The 18,341-nt window shown below is 44.0% G+C and overlaps 1 protein-coding gene across 1 annotated transcript in view; it reads right to left on the bottom strand.

Moving 5' to 3' along the window:
- Nucleotides 1–11,431: 11,431 nt before the first annotated feature.
- LOC124775218 overlaps nt 11,432–18,341 on the bottom strand; it is a 385,130-nt gene continuing 378,220 nt past the window's right edge. The window contains exons 12-13 of the mRNA XM_047250056.1: nt 16,153–17,587; nt 11,432–16,107 (exon numbers count right to left, since the gene is read on the bottom strand). Coding sequence (XP_047106012.1) covers nt 15,254–16,107; nt 16,153–17,587 — 2,289 coding nt within the window. The 3' untranslated portion in view covers nt 11,432–15,253. The remainder of the gene's footprint in view (nt 16,108–16,152; nt 17,588–18,341) is intronic.

Genomic DNA, 18,341 nt, shown 5'->3' with positions numbered 1-18,341 from the left:
AACAACACTGTGTTCTAGGCGGTGGAATTCCAACACCAGAAAAATCCTCTGTTCTAAGGAATAAACCATGTCGTCCACAGCACACTTTCACGTTGTGAACAGCACACGCTTACAGCAGAAAGACGACGTACAGAATGGCGCACCCACAGACTGCGTTGTCTTCTATATTTTTCACATCACTTGCAGCGCCATCTGTTGTTGAAAATTGTAACTACTGTAATTTCGAAAGTTTGTCCGCCTGAAAATGTACTGTTGTCCCAAGCATATTGCGACAAACGGTGTATTTCTATCGCTGCTCGTTTAGTTTTTATTGCCGTTTCAAATATACCAGTCATTTTTGAAACACCCTGTACAATTTGTACAGAAACCAGATGACAGTTATAAGAGTGGAGGAGCATGAAAGTGAAGCAGTGGTTGGGAAGGGAGTGAGACAGGGTTGTAGCCTCTCCCCGATGTTATTCAATCTGTATGTTGAGCAAGCAGTAAAGGAAACAAAAGAAAAGTTTGGAGTAGGTATTAAAATCCATGGAGAAGAAATAAAAACTTTGAGGTTCGCCGATGACATTGTAATTCTGTCAGAGACAGCATAGGACTTGGAAGAGCAGTTGAACGGAATCGACAGTGTCTTGAAAGGAGGATATAAGATGAACATCAACAAAAGCAAAACGAGGATAATGGAATATAGTCGAATTAAGTCAGGTGATGCTGAGGGAATTAGACTAGGAAATGAGAACCTTAAAGTAGTAAAGGAGTTTTGCTATTTGGGGAGCAAAATAACTAATGATGGTCGAAGTAGAGAGGATATAAAATGTAGACTGGCAATGGCAAGGAAAGTATTTCTGAATGAGAGAAATTTGTTAACATTGAGTATATATTTAACTGTCAGGAAGTCGTTTCTGAAAGTATTTGTATAGAGTGTAGCCATGTATGGAAGTGAAACATGGACGATAAATAGTTTGGACATGAATAGAAGCTTTCGAAATGTGGTGCTACAGGAAAATGTTGAAGATTAGGTGGGTAGATCACGTAACTAATGAGGAGGTATTGAACAGGATTGGGGAGAAGAGAAGTTTGTGGCACAACTTGACTAGAAGAAGGGATCGGTTGGTAAGACATGTTTTGAGGCATCAAGGGATCACAAATTTTGCATTGGAGGGCAGCGTGGAGGGTAAAAATCGTAGAGGGAGACCAAGAGATCAATACACTAAGCAGATTCAGAAGGATGTAGGTTGCAGTAGGTACTGGGAGATGAAGGAGCTTGCACAGAATAGATTAGCATGGAGAGCTGCATCAAACCTGTCTCAGGACTGAAGACCACTACAACAATAACAACAACATTGGCCTCAAAGAAATCTGACCAATCAGAACGGAGTATTCTCTGCGCGTGTTTTGTCTTGGAGTTATAGAATGCTTACAGCAGTCTAAAGGAGTCGCAGCCAAACCTTACTGTGATACGGTCGTGTGTAGTATGAGCTCCGGATGAAGTTATAATTTGCCGGTTTTACTTGTGTTACAGGGTTCAAAAGTGTTTTAAAGTGAAGGCATATTTATTCCGGTGTATTTTTTTAGAAAGTACGGATTTTTTAAAGTAATTTTGTGCATTGAAAAAGACAGTAATTCCAAGTGGCATACTGAGAAGATCGGTGACAAAAAAAAAAGGTTCAAATGGCTCTGAGCACTATGGGACTTAACTTCTGAGGCCATCAGTCTCCTAGAACTTAGAACTACTTAAACCTAACTAATCTAAGGACATCACACACATCCATGCCCAAGGAAGGATTCGAACCTGCGACCGTAGCGATCGCGCAGCTCCAGATGGTAGCGCCTAGAACCACTCGGCCACTCCGGCCGGCGATGACTAAAAACTTGAGCGCATTAGACACCGTTAAATTTAATAGTATGACGAGCATTTTCATTTGAGAACAATCTGTTCTTAGTAGCTGTTCAGATTTCGGGATATACCATGACTTGCTAATGTGAATGAAAGGATCTGTGCATGACTTTGTTAAGATTAGCATGGGCTTGGCCGAGAGCCTGTAATTTTCAGCTTCAGAATATACCGAAGTTTTGCAAGTGTTTCCACCTTTCATGCAAAATTAAGACCTTTTTTCGATTCTTACAATAGTTACGTTGTATGCAGCCTGGTGCGAGTTGCAGTACGGCAGGTTTCTGCTCGGCTTCCCTACCGGCGATCTACTGCAGCGAGTTCACAGGTACACTCCTGGAAATGGAAAAAAGAACACATTGACACCGGTGTGTCAGACCCACCATACTTGCTCCGGACACTGCGAGAGGGCTGTACAAGCAATGATCACACGCACGGCACAGCGGACACACCAGGAACCGCGGTGTTGGCCGTCGAATGGCGCTAGCTGCGCAGCATTTGTGCACCGCCGCCGCCGTCAGTGTCAGCCAGTTTGCCGTGGCATACGGAGCTCCATCGCAGTCTTTAACACTGGTAGCATGCCGCGACAGCGTGGACGTGAACCGTATGTGCAGTTGACGGACTTTGAGCGAGGGCGTATAGTGGGCATGCGGGAGGCCGGGTGGACGTACCGCCGAATTGCTCAACACGTGGGGCGTGAGGTCTCCACAGTACATCGATGTTGTCGCCAGTGGTCGGCGGAAGGTGCACGTGCCCGTCGACCTGGGACCGGACCGCAGCGACGCTCGGATGCACGCCAAGACCGTAGGATCCTACGCAGTGCCGTAGGGGACCGCACCGCCACTTCCCAGCAAATTAGGGACACTGTTGCTCCTGGGGTATCGGCGAGGACCATTCGCAACCGTCTCCATGAAGCTGGGCTACGGTCCCGCACACCGTTAGGCCGTCTTCCGCTCACGCCCCAACATCGTGCAGCCCGCCTCCAGTGGTGTCGCGACAGGCGTGAATGGAGGGACGAATGGAGACGTGTCGTCTTCAGCGATGAGAGTCGCTTCTGCCTTGGTGCCAATGATGGTCGTATGCGTGTTTGGCGCCGTGCAGGTGAGCGCCACAATCAGGATGCATACGACCGAGGCACACAGGGCCAACACCCGGCATCATGGTGTGGAGAGCGATCTCCTACACTGGCCGTACACCACTGGTGATCGTCGAGGGGACACTGAATAGTGCACGGTACATCCAAACCGTCATCGAACCCATCGTTCTACCATTCCTAGACCGGCAAGGGAACTTGCTGTTCCAACAGGACAACGTGCTCTAGAAGGTGTAAGTCAACTACCCTGGCCAGCAAGATCTCCGGATCTGTCCCCCATTGAGCATGTTTGGGACTGGATGAAGCGTCGTCTCACGTGGTCTGCACGTCCAGCACGAACGCTGGTCCAACTGAGGCGCCAGGTGGAAACGGCATGGCAAGCCGTTCCACAGGACTACATCCAGCATCTCTACGATCGTCTCCATGGGAGAATAGCAGCCTGCATTGCTGCGAAAGGTGGATATACACTGTACTAGTGCCGACATTGTGCATGCCCTGTTGCCTGTGTGTATGTGCCTGTGGTTTTGTCAGTGTGATCATGTGATGTATCTGACCCCAGGAATGTGTCAATAAAGTTTCCCCTTCCTGGGACAATGAATTCACGGTGTTCTTATTTCAATTTCCAGGAGTGTAGATGCAGGTTAATGGACAAAAGGAACCACGCAGCAGCGACCTTTGTGTCTGTCGTCAGACCTGACAGAGATCGCTGACTACCCTGCTTCACAGAGCTGTCAAGCCAGTGGCCGCCACTTACTGTAATAATGTGTGGACGTCCAACACCTAGTGTACGGCTTTCGGCACTCTTCATAAGAGTGGGCCCGACGTTGTTTTCCTAGTTCGCGGGATGTCTGCTCGTGGAGTGCTGTGATGTGGCAAGGCTGCATCGTGATATGCCTTGTTTGCTATTGCACACTTTATTATTCTATGTAATTTAAGTTTGAAGAGTGATGTCATCTTGTGCCTCTTAGGTTAGGATTTCAGAGTTAACATGAAGAGTTAGTCCCTAACTGAGGGTTTCTAGTAGAGTTGAGTCATAACTAAATTATGAATTGTGATATTTTCTAAGATACGTTGAAGAATGATTTAGTTCTTCTGATAGCGGACTATTCGTAACGGTAATTCTGTCAATGAACATTTTTTGATATTCTTATTTTGGTCATTATTATCAAGGCATGCAAGCAAGTTTTTGTACGAGTATAATTTGATCATTCAAATATGAAAGGGGCTAAGTATCATTGTGGTCGACAACATATATTTTTCAATTAGATAGTTGAAAAGAACCTTCGGACATTACAAATCAGACGTGCGATGTACCGTGAACCTTGCAAGCAGTTCACACCAGCACGGACAGACGGCAAGTGTGCGTAGTCCATTAGCCTTTCCAGTTTCAGAGGGGGCATGTGCCGTTGTGTTGATTGTTCTGCTTGGTGTGTTGGTATTCGTGTTAGTTCGTCATTTTGTGCTGTTCTCTAGACACCGTTATACGTAGTTATGTCGAAATCTACAAGCTCTACGAGATCCTCTAAAAGACCTAATTCTAGTTAATTTATTCTGACCAACGTAAATAGGAAACGGCAGGGAAGCCATACTCGACACGGAAGAAGCAGTTTGTGGATAGTCAAGGCCATTTGCACAGGTTAGTTTTTCATGAAACGTAAGTGCAGTTGTATGTGTTTCTAAAACAATGATATTTTATGGTTGCTATAATAACAACAGAAATTGATATTAGCACTAACAACTTCTGGAATATTGATGATGTGCGACGACACATTCTTGTGTTAGGTCATATGGAAATTCCACTTGCAATATAAGGAACTAGTAGCAGGAACGAAGAATAGACTGCATAATGAGTTCTTCCAGCAGACCATAACTAACCAAAACAATTACATTATGGGGTGCATGCATACTGTTAATGTGAAGGGGAAGCGACATGACACAAGAATGCACCTGCTAGTCGCAGACAAACAACAGTAACCAACGGTGTTCCTGATGGTCCAGGTAATGTGCTCTCTGTACGCAAAAAACAGTTCGGAATATTTTTTCATTAGAAAGAAAGAAGAAAATGGGAAATACACACTATATACACGAGAGAAAGAGATTTGTTGGTTGTAAGTTTACTTTCACTGGCAGCCAGCTTGCCAGATACCACATTCAGTCTATTTCAAGAGGTATCAGCTATAGGACTAGGTCAAAATCAGGAAGAAAAAACCTTAGCTGTGACTTAAGCATAAGTCGTTTGCATGCGGCTTTCAAGAAAAAGACCTCCAAGTTCTCGTTTGTTCTTCAAATATTACTACACCGTATTTAAGAAAGACTTCGCGAATTTATCTTTCAGGAAACTAGAATGGACACGTATAAGGCAGTACCAAATTAGACTTCAAACCACAAGGAATCCAGTAGATAAACCAAACCGAGAACTGTATCTAAGCAAACGTGAACGAGCAAGAAAAATGACGAGAGAGAATATACCCGCTTCCCATCAAACAGGTGGGGATCTATGCTGTAGCTCCATTGACCTGGAACAGGTGCTATACGTGCCTACTCTAACACACATTGAAATTCGTTATAGAAGACAGCTTTCTCTCTGCAGCTTCTGTGTTAATGTAAGTGATATTAGGCATGCGTACATGTTCGTGTAGGACGTGTCTGTCGCTGGAAGAGGAGGCAGTGAAATAGCCTCCTGCCTTTTAACTGTGTTGAACATGTCTCACTAGAAAGAACCATTTGACTGTGTGGAGTGATAACTGCACAGGTTAGAACGAGAATAGAATGCCAGTATTTATTCTGGTCTTTACTGTGTCTCTTGGCATGTCTGAATGTGCTAAGTACTAATTTCTTACCAAAAGACACAGTTTCCTCTTGCGTGACCGTGGCTTTAATACTGCAAAGAAGCGCAGGAGTCATAAACGCATACATAGCTGATGACATCTGTGATACGATGACATATGCAATACTTTCCAAGCCTTTTCAAGTAGTTGAAATGGAAACTCAAACTTTCTATAAATTCAAGAGGCAGCTGATGAGATGCTGATCTTGAAGCATATTGAAATAACTAAACCTATGGCAATAAGGATAGAGGCTGAAAACCTTGCAGTATCACGTATCAAGAAAATATTCAGTGAACTCGAGCCATGGTTAAAAGTGAATGATATGAAACATACATTCAAGACATCAGGGGAAGTGTTGGCGTCAGCAATAGGATAATACAACAAAGAAAGAAAGACTTAGTGGTTATGGTAGATTATTTGCCAGATAAAGAGCACCTAAGGTTTTACTGTAGACTTTGTACATAAATGGGTGTCCTGGTTTTCAGTGCAAAATTTCGTAAGACAAACGTTTTTAAAACAAAAAATAATAAATGTAAAATTAAAGCAATAACAGCCCTCGGTTGTAAAAATCAAATCTTTTGACGAGGTTTCGGCACTACTATGAGTGCCTTCATCAGAAGTAAAACATTCAAACTGGCCTATAATATAAGTACAAAAATTTTGAGAAATTTTTTAATGTAAGTGTAAGTACAGGCTAACAGTATAAGAAAGAAACAATACTTACACGTCGCGTATAAATTAAATATCAAGCGATAAAGCTTTAGTCACCAAATTTTTTAAAAAAGCATTTTGTAACTAAAGCTTTATCGCTTGATATTTATTTTATACGCGACATGTAAATATTGTTTCTTTCTTGTACTGTTAGCCAGTACTTACAAAAAATTTCCCATAATTTTTGTTCTTATGTTATAGGACAGTTTGAATGTTTTACTTCTTATGAAGGCACTCATAGTAGCATCGAAACTAGGTCAAAAGACATAATTTTTGCGACCGAGGGCTGTTATTGCTTTAATTTTGCTTTGTAAACGGTCGCTGACCATGCAGCCATGTTTAAAACTTTAATGATAAATGTGTTATGACGGAAGACTTTACATTATGTTAAAAGAAATAGTTGTAGAGACAATCTACGGCACTTTGTCCCTTTCGCAGAATTCATTATTAATATTGTAAACGAAGCTAACAGCTGGTTCATATCTTTTTTGTTGAATGCCATCTACGTACAATTTGCATTACAGTTTTTCTTGAATAACTCCGTTTCTTGCTTTTGCCATGTAGCCTATTTGATAATTCAAGGTTTCAGTTATTATGGTTTTTTTTAAATAAACTGTCACTTCTACTACGCTGCACATATTGTTGATAAAAGGCACTACATCATCGTATTCAACGAACATATTCAGTGTTCAGAATGAAACACGCACATTCAATTGTCCTTGGCAATCCACTGTTCTGTGACACATTGTCTTTCTGCGTACATAAAGGGCGGAAGGGGCCGACTTGGAGCAGGATAAGCGCCACAGGACATTTTAATTTCAACTGTATATACTTTTACAAATACATTCATAAAACTTTGTCAGCATGAACAGGAAGTACTGATCGGACGAGTGTTTTTTTAAATGATTTCCTTTCTTGATGAACTATATTTCCTGAGGATTCTTCCAGTGAATCTCGGTCTGGCACCTGCGCTACCTGAGATGAATTTTATGTAGTTCTTACATTTCAAATCTTTCTGTACGCATACTCCTAGATATTTTGTGGAGGTAACAGCTTTCAGTGATTGTCCTGCAATACTGTAATCGTACGACCACGGGTCTTTTCTACTGTTTATGCACGGTAGGTTCCTTTGTTTCCTTGATTGTCCTGCAATAATATAATCATGCGATAACGCTTCTTCCCTCCTGTCTACGTGCAGTAGGTTACATTTGCTTATGTTGAGGATCAGCTTGACACTCCCTGCAGTCTGCACCTATCCTCTGCACGTCTTTCTACATTTTGCTACAATTTTCTGCTGTTGCAGCTTATCTGTTTACATCAGCATAATTCCCTACGTTATATAATATTGTGAAAAGTAATGGTGCAATAACACTTCCTTGGGGCATTCCTGATTTACATCTGAAGATTTCACTCTATTGAGAATGACATTCTGTGATCTGTTTGGTGGAAACTCTTCAGTACAGTCGCAAAGCTGGTCTGGTATACAGTGCTCTCGTATTTAGTATTACCGTTCCGAAGTGTCTGGACATATGGTATTTTCCGTCACGGCAACAGACATAATTTTATTTTCTAATTCGGTGGACGCGTAACGCATGGGTCTCTTTACGCTTATTTAGCCTTTGTTGGTTTTTTGTTTGCCTTTGAGGCTTTGGCTACGTTTACATTTGCAGTGAGGCTCCCTTCCCTTTCGTATCAGCTTTCTAACACAGTTGTCAAATAGCCACTTTTACTCACCACACGTCCCTCCATTATCAAATTAATTTATCTTGTGCATATCTCGCCATCCCTCCACAACAACTGCGTCTACACTCAACTGAGACTGTTTACTCTAGTAAAGTCTTGGGCTAATTTAACACCATTTGCTCTTCACACTTCTCTCTATTACCAGGTAAACGCTTTCTTGATGCTTATGGGTGTTTTCTATCAAATGATCTCATATCTTCATCACTGGTCTGTAGCACCACATTTCAAAACCTCGTGTTCACTTCTGCTCTACATTGTTTATCGTCCACTTTTCACTTCCGTGTAAGTTTACAGTTCAGACAAGTACTTTCGGAAACGACTTAAGTTTGTAGCACACGTTAACATGTTTCTGTTAAACAGAAAAGTTTTTATTTCTACCGCGTCCGCAGCTCCTGGTCGTGCGGTAGCGTTCTCGCTTCCCACGCCCGGATTCCCGGGTTCGATTCCCGGCGGGGTCAGGGATTTTCTCTGCCTCGTGATTACTGGGTGTTGTGTGCTGTCCTTAGGTTAGTTAGGTTTAAGGAGTTCTAAGTTCTAGGGGACTGATGACCATAGATGTTAAGTCCCATAGTGCTCAGAGCCATTTGAACCATTTTTTTATTTCTACCGCAAGTCTACACATTACAGCTTTTCTACTTCATGACTTAGACTCGTGTGCTACTTTCATATCCACATACGACTGCTTAACATATATTTGTTTTACTTAAGTTGTTTTTTTAAGATGTTATCCATTCCGTCCAGCTAATCTTCCAAGTCCTTTGCAGTCTCCGGCAAAATTATTGTTCCAGAATGAAATTTTCATTCTGCAACAGAGTGTGCGCTGATACGACACTGCCTGGCAGCTTAAGGCCGTGTGCCGGAGCGATACTCGAACTCAGGACTTTTACCTTTCGCGGGTAAGTGCTTTACCGACTTTTTTAAGTTCGTTGATCTCATATTGTTCGTTGTATTTGTTTGGGGCGGACGTCCCATGACACTTGTTCCAATTCGCCGTTGATCCATTCACTCAGTTATTTTTTTAATATATTTTTTTTATTACATAGGGCAGCTAATCCTCTGACCGAACACGCTGAGCTACCGTGCCGGCTCGACTCACAACCCGTCCTCACAGCTTTAATTCTGCCAGTAGCTCATCTCCTACCTTTCGCAGGAGAGCTTTTGTGAAGTTCGGTAGCTCAGTCGGTAGAGCACTTGCCCGCGAAAGGCAAAAGTCCAGAGTTCGAGTCTCGGTCTGGCATACAGTTTTAACCTGCTAAGAAGTTTAAAAATTATTGTTGTTGGTAAAGCATAATTTCCTTTCGGAATTTCTGCTTCTGACACGTCGCTTCCCTTTCATACCTTTAACATCTACGGTCTGATTTCTGTGCAAGTTATAGATAACATTTCGCTCCCTGTATTTTATTCCTGCTGCCTTCTAAATTTAGAATTTCGTATTGTGCTAAAAATTTGTCAGATGTTCTATCATGGTAATATTAATACGTTTATTGTGTAACAATCGCTGTCGAAAGTGCTATAGAATAGATAACATTAAATGGTTTACTCCGCTCACGTGAAGCAGATACAGTAAATATTTTGTAAGTATGCTGTTTATGTTTTCTCTATGTAAGTAGGCTGTTTATGTTTTCTTATTAGCAACGTTACGTAACGCTCAATATGAAAATCACTGGCTGTGCTGTGTGCAGTCTGTGGCTGCTTTGCATTGTTGTAATACTCGCGATTGTAGTGTTAGGCAGCCGGATGTGAACAGCGCGTAGCGTTGCGCAGTTGGAGGTGAGCCGCCAGCAGTGGTGGATGTGGGGAGAGAGATGGCGGAGTTTTGTAATTTGTCATGAACTGCTATATTTATATATGATGATATCAAGGTAAATACATTGTTTGTTCTCTATTAATATCTTTCATTTGCTAACTATTCCTATCAGTAGTTAGTGCCTTCCATAGTTTGAATCTTTTATTTAGCTGGCAGTAGTGGCGCTCGCTGTATTGCAGTAGTTTGAGCAGCGAAGATTTTTGTGAGGTAAGTGATTTGTGAAAGGTATAGTTTAATGTTAGTCAGGGCCATTCTTTTGTAGGGAATTTTGAAAGTCAGATTGCGTTGCGCTAACAAAATATTGTGTGTCAGTTTAAGCACAGTCATGTATAATTGTTGAAAGGGGACGTTTCAATTTGATTGCTATAACCTATTCTAACGGTTTATCCTATACGATGAACGAAACATTTTAGTGCACCAGTGGGTACAGAAAGGGCAGTTCATCATTCATCTTACTTTGCTTACCACGTTTTTATAAGATACTGATGTGGCAATCTCATCGTAGCTTACAACCAAGACATTAAGCTAAAAAATGACTATAACGGAATGAAAGATATTATGTGCATTGTTTTTGCCATACATCCGGTATGGAACTGGATGACGTCAGTCATACAATTGTAGCCTCTATAAGCATGGCAAGTCTTCAGAACTCTTGCAGTAACATTAAATCGTATTCTCCTTTGATATGAAGTCGATATAGTAAATACTTAATTTTTATAACCCACTACAGCTGTTTATCCCATACGTTAAACGAAACAGTGTGTTGCACCAGTGGTCATAGAAAACGCTGCTCATTATTCATTACTTCACTTACCATGTGGCAGTCTCATCGTAGCTTGCACTCGGCGTAGTAATCCAACAAATACCTAATCTGTAATGGAAGGTATAAGGTAAAAGGTTTTTTCATTCATTTCAGTAAGGAACTAGACGACATGAGCCACTGCATCGGGCTCGTAGTCTTCAGAACTTTTTCAACAAACGCAAGCTTGATCAGATTTTCCCCAGTCATAATCTATACCGAGAATGGTGAGATGTACGGTAGAGTAAAACAAACCGTTCAGACTGGTACTTCAATATAATAATTACATATTTAAGAATTGTGCGAAAAACAGACACCAATTTGCGCTCTTTTTAACTAACAGACTGGTTTGAGGTATGCAGTCGCAAAACATAGATCATACTCTTCTATTTAGACTAGATTTATGCATGAAGGATTCAGGATAGTTTTATATGGAATTCATCCTTTTTTCCGCGCATTTTTGCGTATTAGGACTACACGTTACATAACAAAAAGGGTATTTTTTGTACAAGAGTCTTACAGTTAGGATTTCCAGATTTTTGTACAGTAAATTTAATATGTGCTCTGTAGAGATTACAATTTCAGTTTTCACATTTGAATAAACGTATCTACAAATAATTAACTTTCATACGATTACAAAACTAGAAAATAGTTTCTGGAAAATGAGGTAGTTATTTAAGAGTTAATTTCTTTACAAATTACGTTTCACTTCCAAATGAAACTGATATTTCGATAATACAGCTTGCGTTGCACAGCGACTCCAGTAAATATGAGCAGCAATTATACACAGAAATTTATCTTTAGGCAGGTTTAGGCCGAGCGTGACTATGTCGTATTGCAAGCAGACACCAATGGATCGTAGACTGTGGCGTATCTAATTTTATTGTCAACAGTTAATGGCAGCGAAAATAGTGTAGAAAAGGGCAATGGTAAACGAAACTGGACGTTATTTTCCTATCCTTTCAGTGGATTCGGAGATATTTTTTTTTTGTAACTCTCGACCATTGCCTATGGCAGCTCCTTGATCTTCTATATTAGATTAATGTTTGTGGGGATTCTGCCTCACTTGTTTGATAACTCCTGTTTCAGACTTCTAGGTGTTGTGGAGGGGCCTTAGTAGATAGAATTTTGGCAAGGGAGCCACGTTCGGAAATGTACCGTTTAGGTCTAAAGCGAGTTTGAGAATCGAAACTCTTTCAAATGTCCCGTTTCACGGTATGCACATAATCTGAGAAGAGGATTCCGTCTTCAGTGCCTCTTGTAACTACACTACTTTCGTCCGACTACAACAACGCCTGCGAGAAACTGGTACGCCACACACTCCACTTGAAAGAGGACGTGCTTCGTGATGAAGACGAGAACCATGCCACTGGTACTCGAAACACTGTCTACGCCATGGTTTCCTGCAGAGTATGCGGCTGAGAGATCATTGTCTCCACTGTGTGCGTGCTGGGAACCAGAAGATTGTAAAGAGATTTTATCTACAAACTACTTTCATATCCAAAAGGTACAATTCCGGTTATTATTCCCTTGCCAAAACTTTATCTACTAAGTCTTCTCTACAGCTCCAAGACTCCAGCAACAGGAATTATGAAACCATTGAGAATATGATGTATGTTTATGATGCCTGATCCCCTTCAGAACGAAACCCGTTGCATATCTGAACGCAAGCAAACAAATGTACATTTATCCCGATGAATGAATCAGTTTTTAACACTTCTTCAGGATAATACTACGAGACATATTAAGTTCCCATTTATATTGCATCAGAACTGCTGCTTAGCGTTGTGAAAACGTATTTCACTCCAAAATGCAGGGTGTAAATAAATTCCCTTTACATACTTTGAGGACAGGTTTCTTACACCAAATTAAGGAAAAAAGTCTAGTAATCTTGGGTTCTAAAATGCATACCTCTAGACTTACGTTCACTTGTTCATCTTCTATGCATTGACACACACCTCTTCTACTGCAAGCTCTTTGCTTCTCACATTTTGGGAAGATGGTACCATGGACCAAACCAAGAAAAAGAAGTCTAATAAACATGGGGTCTGAAAGTTCACTTTAAGAGCTATCATGAGCACTTCCTGTTCCTGATGCAGTGAAACATATCTCTGCAACTGAACAAGTGCTCTTAGGTGTAATTGCGTAGGATTCCTCGGTCAGAATCAGTTGAAATAAAAAGTTTGTCGAGTATCGTACCACGTCATAACGTAAAAGAGCTCTTCTAGAGAAACGAACTTTTCTGCAACGGGCGTCACAGTGGGACACAGAGTATACAGGAGGCCTACACTTATGGACAGGTATTAGCACACCCAATCAAACCACCATCCAATGCAGAACAACTCAGGTATCCCCCCGTTGGCCGTCCATGCGCAGCGCCTAAGCGGTGCTCGAAACCTAACACAAGAGCTTAAAAATCAGTGTACAACGTTCGTGGTCAGTGGCTACAACCATAAATCCATCCAAATAGCCATGGCAACAAACAAAAGAAAGTGAGATAGGTAAGAAACCGACAAACTGCAGCCAGCAGCGTGCTTACCTTACGTGAAAAATGTCACTGACTGTATTGGTAAAATTGTTCTAGGGGTTGGCGTCCGGCCTGTCTACAACAGCAATTCTAAGGTCCAGAATATGCTAGGCTCCACGAAGTACAAGACAGAAACTTTACACACTGCAGGTGCGTACTAGGTGGAATGTCGGTGTATAGAAGTTCAGTGTGGAGAAGCACACATCGGTGACACTGGCAGGCCATGGCAACGCGCGTACGGAAACATGAGCACTACATTCGTCTGGGACAGCACAGCATGTCTGCAGTGGCCAAATACCATAAACCATAAACTGCGGCAAGAAACCCGCATACTGGCTAGGCAGTAGATCTTTTCGAAACGCAACATCAGAGAAGCCACAGAAATAATAAAACCTCATAAGAAGAAGAACAGAGAGGCTGGATACAGGCTTGCCCCATCCTGGCTGCCAATCCTCAGATTCGAACAGACGGCACCATCAACAAGTGACGCGAGCTGTACAGGCGAGTGGCCGCAGCCAGGCGGCCTGTATCCAGCAGGTGGAAAACAGCAGCGCACACCTCGTTTAGGGATGAGCACCAATCGTAGCAAACAATGCAAGAAGCGATAGACAACAGCAGATTCCCACTTCCAGCACCGTAGCAACCTATTTAAATGAAGTTTCCGCTCCGTCCGCCTCAAGTGACCAATCACAACAACGACCTTTCAAAATTATGACGTAACGTTATGCTCAGTCAACAACAATGGCTAAATATAAGAGATTCCACACAGATAAAAAACATCAGTAGACTCGGAAGAAGGTAAATGTAGCAGTGACTGAAACATTGGTTTCTCCAGCATAGTTTTTTCCTTTTTCTTTCTTTTTTTTTTTGCATTATGACGCGGTACGGTACTAAGAAAACTTTTATGTCAAGTGCGCGTATCTCCTGAGGTACGCATTTTGCAGGCCATATTTGTACAGTTATTTTCTCATATTGGTCCCTCCCATAACATGGAAAGCAAAGAGCTCTCGGCAGAAGAGTTGTTTCACAGTATCAAAGACGAACAAGTGCTCAGAGCTCTCGTGGTACTAGATATTTTAGATTATGGTACTAGATATCTTTTCTTCTTTTGGTGTAAGGAACCTGACCTCAAACTCTGTAGGAGTTTTAGTTACAACCTGTATTGCATAATAATTGGTGTAGACTTTAACGTATACCAAAATTTGGGCGGTATGTTACGGGTGACAAACATTTTATTTCAGTGAAAGCATCAATATTCAGTTCTGCTAAGGTCACAGCGTAGTAAATGTTTTGCGTTCATGGTAAACACAGGGCGATACAAAAGTGTTAAACTGTATTTACTCTTAACATTTAAAGTATTATTTTATTCGCGTTCTTTCTCTTACATGCGAGAGTTAAATGTGCTGTTTCAACATCTTATGGAAAAATTGAGGAGATGATTACACGTGCTTAATGTGGTCAGACGTTACTACTATTCTACTGTTAACAGCGCGTAAAGGAAAGGTGGGGAGACAGTTTCTGTCTGCCGCATGCTTCAGCTCCGATGCGCAAATGACAACAATATACAAAAAAAAGCAGCATCACCAACGTTAGTGTCTACAGCGGAAGGAACTTGTAATAAACTTCTCAGCAATACGGACAGGTAGTAATAATAATACTTCGAGTTTTGTACAACAGACGGAATACAGGACGTGCCCAAGTGTCTCGATACGCCTCTGAAACAGCGCCTCTCAAAGTAGGAGCGCAGAGACGTTGAAAAAAAAAAGTGAAATTACAAAAGAAAAATTAAGCAAAAAAGTTTTTGTTTTGTACAAAAGCATAATAAGCTCTCTGGAAATACGAATACTGCTCGCGCGAATATTATGTCTTCTGGTCGTCCTCCGATTTGGAAACGAAAGAGTGCTGGTACTGCTTGTACCACTTCTTCGGCGGGTGAGCACGGCCCTCGGTTAAGGGCGAACTAAGTTCCGAGGTGCTCGTCGTGGCGCTGGCCGTAGCCGCCGCCGGTCTGGTTTGCGGCGACACCTGCTGTGCCGCCGGCTGCGTCGTCTGCTGCGCAGCGGTCAGCTGCTTCGCCTGTTGCGCAGCCTTCTTCGTCGATTTCGGACTCGCGTGCTGCGCTGCCTCGGTCGCTGGTTTTCGCTGCGTCTGAGTCTGTCCTTGGGCGGCTTTCGCTGCGGGACGCTTCACGCGTTTTACCGTGCCGGTACTGGAGTCGGTGTCCTCGAACGGGTCCGTCGACGTCTCCGCAACAACTTTGAGAACGGGCTGCAGGCGCTTTTTGCCCGGAGAGGACGGTGCCTGTTTTCCCGCCGCTGTCTGCTTCGCTTGGGCTTTCTGCTGGGGCGCGACGAAAGCTACAGCCGACTGCTGCTGCGGGTGATTAACCTCCTCTTGAACAACTGGAAGGCTCTGTAGAGGCTGTTGATGACTACTCGGAGCTTGGTGGACAGTGGCAACTGTCGGAAGCTGCCTGGCCACAGGAAGCGCATACGGATCAGCCGCCCTAAGCTGAGGTTTATCCACCTGCACCGGCGAGCGCGGCGACGGCGGTCCGGGTGCCGGATGCGTCACTGGATCGCTAGGTGTCACGCGGGGTATACTCTGCAGACCGCGGGCTGCCTGAGCCTTCTTCGTCTGCGGACTGGTGATGGTCGGCTTGATGATGACCCTCGGCTCGATCCTTTGGTAATGGGACGGTGCAGAAGCTGTAGCTGCTACAGGCACCTCCGCAGCTGCCTGAGTCATCTTTTCGGAACTGGTGTGAACCGGTACAGCTCCAGCTGGAATGGTGGGAAGTGGTGTGATGGGAGCCGTGTTGGCGGGCTTTCGGCCCAGAGTCGAGGATATCCTTGGCGGTGGAGGTGGCGGCACCTTGGTGAGACTCGACTTTCCTGGAATGTCTTTGAAAGGAGCTGCTGATGAGGCAACAGAAGATGACTGAGAACCAGGTACTTCTGAGACTGGCAACGCCATGAAGAGGGAATTGGGTGGAAGCGACCTCCTCTTGAAGTTAGCCGCCTGGGCTGCCATCGTCTCGACCTCGTTGGCAGGAGCGTCTTGTGGGAAGTCTGGCAGCACTTTAGGAAATTTTCTCTTCTGAATATTTGACAGAGGATCACCCACATGGGCTGTTTCTTCTTCATTGCTGTCTCTGGACGTCACATTGACGTCCACAGGAATGGGCGCTGCAGTAATTGCAACATCTTTCTTTGGCAGAGCCTTAGACCTAAGCTGAATTCCTGCTGGGAACGTCTGCAATTGCTGCTTCTTTCCACCAGGGACGTAGATCACCGATGGCGATGTGTGAGGATCTAAGGAGATATTTACAGCATGAAGTTCTGCTGGCTGAGAGTGTCCACTCTTCATAGAGCCCGACAGTTGTGACGGCACATGTGGGTTAGAACTGGCCGCTGGATCTGATCTGGAATGAGCGTGTGCCACTCTGACGACATTGAGATTTTGGGCCTGCTGATTGGGAAGAGTGTACTTCAGGCTGATGTTGGCAGTGCTCCTGCTCAACAGCTCGCCAGAAGACGAGCTTCTCGGCGAAATAGAAGTGGACGCAACAGCTAGGTCCTCCGCCATGGTCAGCGACCGCTTGAGGGCGGGTTTCTTTAGGGTTAACATGGACGTAGAGACGCAGGTCCCGAGCTCGTCCATCGATTTGCTCATAGAGTGCTCTACGCTCGAGCCTCTTCCAGACGGAGTGGCATCAATGGCGACGGAAACTTTCTTCGGCCTGGACCTGTGGGAACCGTGCCCGGACACGTCGGCAGGTGTAGCTGAGACAGCCACCTCTGCCGTCTCTATGGCGTGCTGCCGCTTGAGCTGCCTGGGCGTCGCCGTGGACGTTGACACCTGGTCGAAGGACGTCTGGATGCTCTGCGACGACTGCAGCACCGGCGCGTGCGATTCGGTCTTCTTGGCGCGCCGGAGGAAGCGCGGCGAGTAGCGCTGGACGATCTCCTGCGCGATCCACTCGCGCACCTTGGTGTGCGGGTCCATGGTGCTGCCGCTGTACTGGCGCGCCGCCCCCCAGGCGCTGCGCCGCGCCACCGCCCCCGCGCCGGCCGCCCCCGCCAGTGGCAGGTCCTCCGCGGGCAGCGCGGCCTCTGGCGACGCGACGGCCACTGCTCCTTCCACCGTGCGGCCGGCGCTGCGGATGGCTTCATAGTCGTCGTCCGCGCCAATCTGTTTAAAATAAACATACTTGTTCAGAACACATACGGAATGCTGCCAATTGATGAACTACGAGGTTCAAAAATTCAAATGTTTCTGAGCACTATGGGACTTAACGTCTGCGGTCAGCAGTCCTACAGAACTTAGAACTACTTAAACCTAACTAACCTAAGGACATCACACACATCCATGCCCGAGGCAGTATTCGAACCCGTGACCGTAGCTGTCGCGCGGTTCCAGGCTGAAGCGCCTAGAACCGCTCGGCCACACCGGCCAGCTGAACTACTAGGTGGTTAGTCATAAAGTTATTATAATCATCTCAATGAAATAAGGTGACGTAATTGATAATTGATTCCCTGTAGGTACATATCAGCGGTCATAATATACACTATCCAATCAAAAGTATCCGGACACCTACTATTGGATGCTGTTATGGGGCGTTGGGATGTTACGTCTTTAATACGACTTGAACTCTCATGCAGACGGTTTCATTGAGATATCTATTTGCGGAGGAATGGCAGCCTATTTTTCCTCTAGAGCCGAATTCAGAGAAAGAAATGTTGTTGGACACTTTGGTCTGGAACGAAGTTGTTCCATTGGCTTCAGGTTAGGACTCTGGGCAGACCAGTCCATTTCAGGAATGTTACTGTCTCCATATATTTCCACATATGTACATCATAGATGTTTGAGACTTGAAAAGTCTGTGTAACTATATAGTTTCGTTTGATTAAATGCGATTCTGAGTCGCTATTATAATGCAGTTGCA

The sequence above is a fragment of the Schistocerca piceifrons genome, chromosome 2 (assembly GCF_021461385.2).
Source record: "Schistocerca piceifrons isolate TAMUIC-IGC-003096 chromosome 2, iqSchPice1.1, whole genome shotgun sequence".
NCBI lineage: Eukaryota > Metazoa > Arthropoda > Insecta > Orthoptera > Acrididae > Schistocerca > Schistocerca piceifrons.
This window is presented reverse-complemented; position numbering and strand designations above follow the sequence as displayed.